At 35.7% G+C, this 12,115-nt stretch overlaps 1 protein-coding gene across 1 annotated transcript in view; it reads right to left on the reverse strand.

Moving 5' to 3' along the window:
* Nucleotides 1-1,740: 1,740 nt before the first annotated feature.
* The window catches only part of hk2 (hexokinase 2), a 34,375-nt gene continuing 24,000 nt past the window's right edge, over nt 1,741-12,115 (reverse strand). The window contains exons 13-18 of the mRNA XM_067521404.1: nt 11,156-11,251; nt 10,426-10,525; nt 10,092-10,275; nt 8,554-8,709; nt 4,052-4,288; nt 1,741-3,640 (exon numbers count right to left, since the gene is read on the reverse strand). Coding sequence (XP_067377505.1) covers nt 3,496-3,640; nt 4,052-4,288; nt 8,554-8,709; nt 10,092-10,275; nt 10,426-10,525; nt 11,156-11,251 — 918 coding nt within the window. The 3' untranslated portion in view covers nt 1,741-3,495. The remainder of the gene's footprint in view (nt 3,641-4,051; nt 4,289-8,553; nt 8,710-10,091; nt 10,276-10,425; nt 10,526-11,155; nt 11,252-12,115) is intronic.

The following is a 12,115-nucleotide window of genomic DNA, read 5'->3' on the forward strand; positions in this document are numbered from 1 at the left end:
ATACAAGTCATGATCGAGCCATGTTGTCATGTTGTTTACACATAATTCAGATTATGCCAGACTCTTGAAACCAGGAAACATTTTTCCAGTCTTCTATAGTCGAATCTCGAGTCCTTGTAAATTGTATCTTCAGTTTCCTGTTCTTGGCAGGCAGGAGTGGCCCCTAGTGCGACCACTTTGGTTCAGTTCAGTTACTGTATTTAGGCCTGTACACAGCAAATACTGTCTAATGTAACTAGTTAAGCAACTCGTTACCATGCCACAGCATCAAATATTGTCTTTTACTGTCCTTTAGCATCTCAATTGGAGACTACAGGAGTCCTTTGTCTTCTCGATTTGACGCATATATTGTTTAAGTATGTACTACTTATTATTTAAGTAGCCCTTAACTACAAAATACATACACTGTAGGTATTTTTCTTATTCTCATATTGTTACACTGTTATTCCCTAGAGTTTGTAACTAATTTGCATCCTTAGGTACCGTGGACGTGCAACATTGTTAATAATAAGTACACAGTAAGTTCACTGTACTTGCCCGTTAAATCACGGGCTGTGATCTAAAGTGTTACCGTGGGGAAAGTTTATTTTTTAAAGCACGTTGTCGCATCCTGGAGTCGAACCTCTGTTTCCTGTGGGAAACTCCTATGTCTTGTTGCCTTGTCTTCATCATGAACACCTCCCTAAAAGGACTTTTACCTTTACATATTATATCATTGCTTTTCTGTTGTAAAGAACACGACATGTTTTATACAGCAGTGAGTGACTGCACCACACACGTGTAGAAAATGTGCTCAGAAGCACCAGTGTGGTGCAGGAAATTCATTTCCTGAAGGCAACCTGCAGTTCCACCCCTCTTATCAGTCCCACACACCAGAAGCTAAAAGTCAGAAAGTGTGAAAAAAAAAAAAACTGAGAAAAAGATGTTAATCTGTAAAAAGAAAAATAGATCCAAATTATTGAATTTTATCAATGGTTTGGTTACGCTCTTTTCAGGTTTTGTCCAGTCCGATGGACAAAACCTGAAAAGATCGGGCAGGAAGTGAAAAACTGCCCAAATCCAGTTAGAAGCTTGTTGATTCAACCAGGTCGACTTGTAGCAGTAAATGCTGCCAAAGTGGTGCTACAAAGTACTACATTAAGCATCTGACTACTTTTGGAAAATGTATTTCAAAATTTTAAAAAACCTTAACGAAACAATCTATAAATATGCTTCACTTTTGTCATTGTGGATTATGGTGTCGATATGTGTTTTCTCACCCTTTCATTTAAAATTAAGTTTGCAAAAAGCAAAGGGGTTTGAAAACTTGCAATGTAACTGTATCTCAAGCTTCCTCCATTTCATCAATATTGAAGTCACCATTCTTACGTCACCATTAGAAATAATATTTGCTAAATGGCCCACCACAGTATTATCAGGTCTACAGAAACATCCTTAAACAAATCACTCTAAATAATAATAATAATAATAATAATAATAAAAATAATAATAATAAAACAACAAATAACATATAGACAGGAACAAGTTAAAAAAAATTTAATTATAAAGTAATAATGAATAAAACCCTCTGTATTCCCGTCCAACAGCCAGCCCCAAGGCCTGCCACTAGATTTACCTCTTTAAATATAGTTTATTATCCTTTCCTCTTCAGGTGATCAAATTAGGTGCATTTTTTAAAACCCCAATAAATGTAATTGTCTTTACAAACATACTTAGTAGAAAGTAACATGAGATTGGGTATAAGATTCAATAATGACCTTTATTTCTTTACCTTGACAAGAAAAACAAGAGTAGTGAATCGAGTGAAGTTTTATAAAGGTGCAAATATTAGAAAAGTTCTTCCTAAGTGGACAAAGCTGAAGTTAGTTAACACATAAAAATCATGTTATTTTTGTTGAACTAGTGATTCTGTTTAAAATATTCACAGCCCTGACTGCCACACAGTCAAAATACTTTGGCATAAATTGTTTTACAACAGTTCCAGTGTCACTGAAAGTGGACCAGTTTCTTTGACTGAGAGCTTCTCCCGAGTCGATCTCCACTGAATGGAGACAAACAGCAATTCAAGGCCAATTATACAGTGGCTGTGTTTATTTGATGTCGCTATTGATGACAGTAGCACAGCAGGGTGATAATGATCCCATTAAAAGTGATGCAGATGCTTAATGCTTGTATCATGTGAAAAATTAAACAATGCAATGTTGGCTTAAGAACTTTGAAACCTCTTCCTATAAATGTATACACTACAGTTTTTGAGCAGCAAAGAGGAAATCTTTGTTTCATTTAAGTTTTAAAGCAGAATTCATATTTATGTCAGGCAAATCCATGTTCGAGTTAATAATAAAACATTAGTTATTGGAAAACAAACAATTATTCAAATTTTTGCATAACACACAGGCACATAAAGGAAAAATAAATCTCACACAAAACAGCAATAAAATAAATAGACTGATGAGATCTCTTTTTTAAAATGTTTTTTTTTAACCTTTAAGCATATTTCTCCTACCGATATCCCAGTACAACCGATTCTTCAGTTTTAATTAACATCCCCCTCCAACTAATCAAATAAGGGTGACAACAACAGGTTTAATGTTAGTTTCATTTGCATCAGAATAACTTTGATGCAGTAATAAGACCATATTATTGATATGAGAGAAGACAGATAGAGGCTGGAGACACAAAGAAGTGGCCTCTGCAAAGAATAAATTAGATCTTGAAAAAAGTTTCTTCCAATTACATTTCAGTGTCTCCTAGTCAGTTCTGCTAGTTTTCTCAGCTCTGTTCACAGTGAAGAGAAAATTTGCATTTAATTTATTTGAAATTATATTTTTAAACATTTTATTCCGACATAAAGACTAAACAAATTTTTTTTTTTTAAATCAAAGAAAAAAAGAATTGTTGTGTTTGGTCATTCTCAAAACAGAATAATAAATGTTATTTATTATGTAATAAATGTTAAAATAAATGTTATTTTAGTTAAAGGAAAACCATGATCAAACAAAATATTCTAAAGAAAAAAATAATGCAGATGTTTCTAAATCCAGCTTTTTTTAACATAAGGATCTGGTTTAACTGTAACCCAACTCTTGACTATGTGATGCGTGTCAAGGGGTGGGGTACATCAGGAAGCAAGTGAGCATCCAGGTCTTGAGGGTGATGTGTGACTTTGGGTCAAATTGTGAGGACTAGATGACAGCATGTGCATGGCAGCAACGATGTGTGAGGTGGTGTTGTCAAAACCTTTTTGAGTTTTTTATACTTCTGTAGATGTAGAAAAACAGATTACAGGCTGGAAGAATTTTTTTTTTTTTTTGGGGGGGGGGGGTCAGAAAAAGGGCTGTGTGTTTAAAATGTGCCTAATAACTTCTAATTGTGCTCTTTAATGGCAGCTCACATCATTAACAGGTGTGTACATTCCTAAACCCAGGCCAGGGTTTATGCCCCTTTGTTTGGGTGACCTGCTACAAGAATCCAGTCCTCTTCACTCTTAGGGATTCAGTCCTGCCCTCCGCTCTTGACCCTACAGGCTACAGCTGTGATCAGTGCTGCTCCCTTTCCACTTCCATCCTCTGACTTGTGGAAAGTCACCTGGCATTGTGGTGCCAAATCCTTTAAGGTCTCCTGCATGACGCTTGAGAAACTTCAGGATAAATGAGAAAGGAAAGATAATAGAAATGGTTTAGTTGCAAACAAAGTTCATGGCAAATTCTCGCTATTCTTTAACATTTAATTATAAAGAGATGTTTAAATACAAAGTAACGGTGGTAACTTCAATTGGACTTTAATGGTCCTGGAAGTGGTGCATCCATTATCTTGATGACCTAATGTAACTCCCAAAGTCAAAGATGAGTCAAGCCCTGCTGGCAGAGCAAACCTTGGATGCACAGCATAGACTGATAAAAGGTCTCTGTTTTCTTAGTAAGTTGGTGCTTCATAATCAATACTGCAGTTCTGTGTCCTGACTACACAGCGCTTATACTAAGGCAGACTTTGTTGATACTTGAAAATGAGAAAAAAAAAGATTGTACGTCAGTACACAAATGCTCCTTACTGAGGGTGTGTTTTATACAGAGTGCCATCTACTCCCACGGTGATGGAAAGCTGATTCAGATTGCGGTTCTGTCGTATCTTATCCACCACAGCAGCTAAACCAGCACCACAGAGCTGAGCTGCTCGGCGGGCAACAACAGTACACACTTCCTTTACCAGGACACTGTCATCACAGGTGGACTTAGTGAGGCCCAGGTGCTGCAGAATTGTGCGGACCTGTCGCATGGCCAGACTGTCTCTGTGGGATCAGACAGAATGAAAAGGTTTACACAAATTAAGAGATGTGATGCTTGTGGCTGATAGCACAGCATTACAGGTTAAATGCCATGTACACAAACTTTATTCTTACAAACACACAATATTCAACTCTTACATGCTCATCATGTTAAATCTCCTTAGAAGATAAAAGTGTCACTGATTTAAGTTAATTTGTTAAATGAATGTTGCGTATTAACCGCATGCAACACCTGTGTGTACTTGTCTTTTATCACTGCAGCTTAACTGAACATGAGGCGACATGGTTACAAATAGATACTGTGCCCACTCTAGCCTTCCTATCAAACATACACTCAGAAAATAAGTATTAGTTTTATTCAAGCAGGCAGACACAGTCTTATTGTTTCTAGTATTTCAGTATTAGCTACTGCACAACGTCTATTTTAATTCAAGTTGTGTGTAAAATTGTGATGTTAAATTTAAAAAACGTTTTTGCCTCTGTTGTGACCCACTTTAACAAAAGCAATCAACAGTTGTCTCCAACTTCAAAAAAACGCTCATCTATTGGTTTTTCAGGTGAATGCACTTATTTTGGTAAATTAGAGTAAATAACCAGCTTAGTGAAGTTGATGATTCAATAATAGTTTCATATATAAGCTGACCTTGCTTTGTGATGTAACCTACAGTACTGATGATCTGTTGAAATTACTGAGACTCAAAATCTAAAGTCATGTTCTCAAGGTAAATCAAAGAAAATAACAATTCATCATCTAGTACAACTCTGGCCCCAGACTCTTTTCTTAATCATCGATTGAGCTAGACTTAAAACTTAGTACTAAAACACCATTTCTGTTTCATTACTACAGACTTCAAATAGTCAAGTCAAAGTAATTACTACAAAAGTCTGAAATTAGTTTGAGCATTGTAAAGTAAAAACAAATGTCTTATTTAATAAAAAAAAATAAATCAAAGTAAATATTGAAACTTTTGTGGAAAGGAAAAACAAGTTAGGATAATAGGCTAACCACTGCCCACATGACTGCCATTTAATTCAATTTCTCATTTCCCAGGATTTCTAAAACAAAGGTAGTAGTAACAAAATTAGCACTAGTTATATAGAGTCACCATACATTTAGGAGGAATACAGCAGGGATAAAAACAAGTTATGAATTAAAAAACCCCTCCTCTCGGCCTTTCTAAATATTCCTCTGAGGACCTGGGATGTCCTCACAAGCTATGTGCCAAAGTCCTAAAGCACAGCTGTATTTATTTCCCTGCACAAACAGACTCTAGCCTGGTCTTATTACTGCATCAAGGTTATTCTGATGCACATGAAAAAGCTGTTCACACACAGGCTTCCTCCTTCTGTTCCACTGTCTCTCCCTCTCTGTGAATAGTCTACTAGTTATCCTCATGTCCATGTTTGTACAGGGAAATATCCTAGTTACTATTGGGTCAACTTAGCCTAGCAGTTTAGTGCTAGCCTTTTGTGGTCACCATTTTAACAAGCCCTCTTCTCTCTTCCTACGTTATGACATCTTGCACATTAACTGTCATGGCTCCACTTAAATACTGGAATGGTACCATCCAAATTGTAGCTAATATCAGACAAACAGGAAAATGTATTCTAATGGAGACCCCTGGGTTTGCATTTACATTTAAATAATAGGAAAATGAATTGATTTGTTTCACAAATCATTTCATTTTCAGTAGAAATTCTGAGAACAGCGGGCAGCTTCTAAAAATGTTTCTAAAGTTTAAAAGCTTAATGTCTGATCATGTTACATTAAATGTACTGAATTTGTGCTATTTCTTATTAATGTGCATTACATAAATCTTCTGAAGTGCTCTTCTTACTTACTGTAACTGTAATACACTTTATTACTAGTAGTGCATTACTGTGATTACATTAATTTTCCCAAGTAGTAACAAGCTGTCACCATGGCAAAGACTGGTTTAAAATCTGCTATTTAATATTCATATTCATGCTTGCATAAGTTTCTAGACCCTTTGCAATGGAATCCTGGCATTCCCCTGACTTTGTCCGGAGGGAGGGTATGTGAGGAAGCAAATGTCTGAGTGACAAGCTTCAGACGTTTTTCTGATTTTATCCTGCAAGCCCCCAATTCGAAGCCGACATTATGTGCACGAGACAGGGCATAGAACACCGCTGCTCAGTCCCAAATTATTGAGAGGATTTAAAGTAAGCGATGGGGTATGTTGGCATTTATCCTTAATTACAGGTTCCGGTCCATGTAAATATCAGGCACTTAATTATCACATAGTGGATAATTACTCAGGACCTAGAAAGACTAACACAAGTTTTCATATTTTTAAGCTTATGAAATAAAAATAACAGTAAATTAACCTTTTAATGTCTTTTGCTACAGGCATGTTTGCAAAGTATGGAATTTGGCCACGGGCGGCAAAACTCTCGTTTACATTTTTGTACATAATATACAGTAATAATTCAGAGCACAAAGTTTCTAAGAAGTGTGAATATCTGCTTGTCTGTGTTGCTTTACCCACACTTATGGTTGAACTTCAGGAAACCCTTGAGACAAATAACAAATCTTTGGGAAAATACCAAAAATATTTTAAATGGTCTGCTTGTACAGCGCTTTTATCCAAAGTTTTTTTACAATGTTAAGTCTCATTTACCTGTTCATACACACACATACCAATGACAGTGGCTGCCATGCAAGGTGCTGAGTGTCTTGCCCAAGGACACTTTGACATAGTCAGACAGTGGAAAACTATAACTTATAATGGTTTAAACTTTATAAAGGCAAATAAAATGCATCAGCCTGTTACCTCTGATCCTGAACATTAAAAGAAAGGCTAAGAAACTGACTATTGACTAATTGACTTACCTCAGAGATCACCTCAGAGTGAGCACATTTAGATTAAAGGTTCAGTAGAACACGAAAATATAAATATTTGTGTTCGGAAATCACCAAATATGCACTATGCAAGACACTACTAAGGTTAGAGAATAAGAAAGCAAACATTTTCTTATTGCTCATTCGGCGTAAAAATGCTCCGCAAATTAACGATTCATACAAGGAAATTATCAAACCACTTGTTAAATGATCATAAATGTGCAGAAAAGCAATAATTTCATCTGTGACCGCAGTTAACCATCCACCGTCACCTTGTTGGTTAATTGCTAACTGCTACAAACATGTTACATCCACCTAAAGCTGAAATATAGTGGTTTAAGTATTTAACCTAATGTGCCAGGGCTTCTGTTGGACACTGAGACAGTGTTCATTCTTTTATTCTGTTACAGTATTTAAACTAATGTAAACTCAACTGTTTACTGAGGAAATGTAGATTGCGCCACATTCCTTTAACTTGAATGGAAAACGCTCTTGCTTTAATTATATCGTGAAGAAACTTCATATTAGTCTGTCAAACACAGATTACCTGTTAGGACTGGCCTATTTATTGGGAGAGATATAATGCACTGCAGGGAATACTTTGAATTATTATATTGAAATATAAATAATTATTATTGAATTCCAATTTTAATTTTTAGTAAATTCATTGCTTTGTTATGTTACCCAACATTATGCTATATTATTATATATTAAGTTAAAGATAAAGTGCTTCATGGCAAAATAATCGATAGATTAATCAATTAATCGAAAAAATAATCAATTGACTAATCGACAAAAAATAAAAAATTGTTAGGTAGAGCCCTAAACTTTTCTATTAAAGAACCAAACATACAATTAAATCGCATTTTTAAAATTTTGTGTGTTGCTCACAGCAGCATTAAGATTTGTTACTGTTAATGCTGTCCTCAAGTTCAGCAGGGAGTGTGGGTAACGCAGCCACAGGCAAAAACTATCGTGAACTAAGCAGAGACTCATACACTGTATATAGAGTACAAACATGTAAACCGGAATTTTGGCCATCCCTGGTGAAATCCCATACTTTGTTGACTTATAGCCTGCAGCAAAAGAGATTAAAAGGTTTGTATACTGTATTTAATTTTTTTCGTAAAAATCTGTGTTTGTCTAGGTCCTCAGTAATCATCCACTGTGTGATAATTAAGTTCCTGGTATTTACATGGACTGTAACATCTAATTAAGGCATAGATTTGACTAATGTGATCTCAGTTGGCAGCTTAGATACATCACTAATGTCCTGTCTTGCTTTTGTGGCTTTGTGATTGAACTGTAAAATCTCACGTGTTTTCTATTCTTACCACGCAGTTGCCATGGTGAACAGGGGTGAGATGACGTGAGACACTGAGAAAGAACAGTCTAAAACACCCACCTTTCAATCTGTGATAGGAACTTAGTCTCAAAGATGCCTCGGGTCTTAAGTCGCTCGGACATCTTGCCTCTGAACAGCAGGCCCTTAGTAGTGAAGTCTATTAGCACATTCCTCACTATCTCCCCCAGGTACATCCCACTGATCATCTTCTCGTACCTATTAGAAAAAGCACAATACTTTAAAATGTTCCACAGCCACACAGTGGTAACATTCAAAATATGCACATAAATAACATGATACAGATAAGTTTTGTATCAGATGACGCTATTAAAACATCCATCGTTTAATATTATGCTAATTTCTTTTTCATTTATTTGGTTGTGTCACAAATCGCACTCCTCCTGGCAGTATTTTTTGTCATTTGAATAAGGCTTAGCTCTGCTTGGATGGCTCGATTTTCAAGCACTTAAAAAAAAATGTAAATGAATGCCAACTGCATTATGCGACAGTTCCTTTCCATCACTTGGAGAAAAAATAAAGTAGCAGTGCATCGTGCCTGTGTGCTCTGGGAAAACCACAACTGTCTCCACAACAGACTAACGATGATGTCAAAGGGTATCAAGATAAACTTCTGTCATGTTTTTAGAATATTGAGAAAAAGACTAGTTGAATTCACAGATAATTATTTTTGCTTTGGAGAAATATGTGATTGAACTGATTGGGATGGTCTTCAGATAAAAGCCACAAAAGTATGTTGTACATTTTTTAGACACGCTTAATGTAAGTAAGTACATTTTTCTTCATTTCTTATATAATTCAAACTGTGATAAAAAAAATCAGCCTTATCATGTGGTAAATATATTGAATTCACGAAAATGTCTTATTTGTAACATTATATTGTTATTGGGATATGAAATGACTTATATTGGGATATAAGTTAAGTTAATTAATCAGCTGTGACCCAAAATTAATTTGGGCATGGTAGCTAACTTGACATTTTTCAGGCTTTGAATCTAAATGTACAATAATGTATCTTACATTTACAGATTGAATGAAATATAGTTCTAATGCAGTCCAGTTAATGTGTATCACTTGTGAATCTCAATGGCAGAAACAGTGGAATCAAACAGCATCTAATTTTAGATTGACAGCAGAATTAATTTGCCCACAGGGGGCTAAATACCCTTCCATAAAAAAAAAAAAAAAAGAATCAGAATCTTTAGTAGTCTATTTAAAGTAAGTAGCTGTTGGAAAATAAGATGTGCCAAAGTTAGAAGACTGTGGAAGTAAATTAAAACTAGTGTATAATGTATTTTTTTCAACTATATACAGTTCCGTACTATTTACACTTATGAACAAATGTTCAATGGATATCTCCAGTTAAGTTCACGAAACAAATATTTTATTAAATCAATAACCCTCCAGCTTTCTAAGAATCTAGAATCTCTCACTGTGACGCTTTCCTTAATGTCCTTTCTCTAATTTGTTTATACTGCATATTTGATTACATATGATACTGTTTGTTATAAGTGTTGATAATGCGTTTTAAACAGGAGATTTACTACTGCAAGTGATAAATTAAATTACTCATTCAGTACCTTTGTTTCGTGGGGTTGTTGGAACAATCGTCAACAATGCGATCAAACTGGGTGCAGAAGTCATCAAGTTCACCAATGTCACCAAATGCTCCCCACTCCATGTTGACACACATACGGCCATTATCACCCTCCACCAATTCAATGTTCTGCATTTCCTCCATGTAGCAGACGTTTGTCCCTGTGCCTAAGTTAAGAGAAGAGGTATGATAAGCTTCATTTAAAAATTAAAACTTAGATACTCTGGGACACACACACACACCAACAATCTTTGCTCATGCTAAATTGGTTTACACAAACACATTGTCAGAAAAGTTCAGGTGGTAGACACACTTACCTACAATGAGCCCCACCTCACATTTGGGGTCCTCATAGCCACAGGTCATCATGGTTCCCACTGTGTCATTTACCACAGCTACAAAGTTCAAATCAAATTCCTGGAAGCAGAAAAGCAAAAGCAAAAAGATTTATAAATTTTACTGTATTATACTGAAGTAGCGTAATCACAGGTGCTAATCTCTCTCTCTCTCTCTCTCTCTCTCTCTCAATAGTTTGAAGTAATAAAACTATAACTCTCTGCAGATTTCAAGGTGACCCACTTAAAATGAATGAGGGTGACCACAACATCAAAACCATCTCTGAATACACAGTAATGCACCACAGGAGGACGCCACCACCCACTATGACCTAAATTATAAACACCTTGTAAAATTAGCACTTATCTGAAAGTTTGAACTTAAAACTGAGAAATTATAACCTTGTAAAAGTAGAATTCAAGGCTGCTGTATTGGATTGACCAGTGGCCAGTGAGTGTACAGTATATTAAAGACACAGTGGTAAAACCATAGAAACAACACATGGCCCGAATCCACATGTGCAAAGACTCTCTGAAGAACACGTATTAAACATAAACCTATTAAAGATTCCAGAGTGAGATAAAGAATGAGTGTAGATGTGTAGCAAAGATGTCACTCTTTCAATTTAAAATAAATGTTCAACATAGTTCAGTATAGAAAATGTGAAAGTTTCAGGCATTACTTAAAGCTAATACATTTTTGTGTACTGACCCGTCTCCGACGAACAGCGTCTTTAAGTAAAGTAACAACATCTTGTCCCACGCAACCGCTGGCTTTGAAACCCTTTGTCCACCTGAGAAGAATGCCCTGGACAAACAAACAACAGTGTTCTACTGTAAAACGACAAAACCACTTAAATAATTTTTGCTCAAAGATTATTGCACATTTAACTATTAACTATTGCAAATGTTCCTTCATTATCAGATGTAACGAAAACAGCCACGAGGTGTAAAAAAATATAGTTAAAAAAAAAAATATATATATATATAGTTTTAACCTCCCACGACCTCTCTGGGTACCCCTTGCACACCATTTGTACCCCTGTACCCTAGTTGTTTTAGCCCATTCTTTATTGTCTACCATGTACAGCCTTATAAAATCTATCCAAAAGTTTATAATGATTTTTAACTGTGGAGACTGGGAAGGCCATGGTAAAACATTAATCTTATTCATTAATATCTTTCCTGCGTTTACTTTGCTTTGTGCTTTGGAACATTGGCTTGTTGAAGGATCTATTGCTACTTTGTTTTAGCCTTTTGACTGATGGTACATTTTGCTTTAAAAGCTTCTGATATTGGGCTGCAATTATTCTTATGCAGAACTCTGTCTGTTGCAGTCATACACCCCCTAAGCATCAGCAGAGTTTTTTTGTTTTGTTTTGTTTGTTGTTTTTTTTTTCAAAAACATGTGTTATGCCCAAATAATTTTCCTTTGGTCTCGTCAGACGACATAATCTTGATCAAAATCTCTTTTGGGTTTTTCCATTTCTCCTTAGTATACTCCAAGCATGCTGCCTTATGTATAGAACTCTGCAATGGTGTCTGTGCTGTATGCTTTACTTCCAAACAATCCAGAATGGGAAGACTACACATGACTGTTTAGATGTGGGCTTTTATTTCAGTTGCCTTTTCAGTTTCAGTTCAGGACATTGTTTTTGTTTTTCCTGTTTCC

Source organism: Channa argus, chromosome 11, assembly GCF_033026475.1.
Source record: "Channa argus isolate prfri chromosome 11, Channa argus male v1.0, whole genome shotgun sequence".
In the NCBI taxonomy this organism is placed as follows: Eukaryota; Metazoa; Chordata; class Actinopteri; order Anabantiformes; family Channidae; genus Channa; species Channa argus.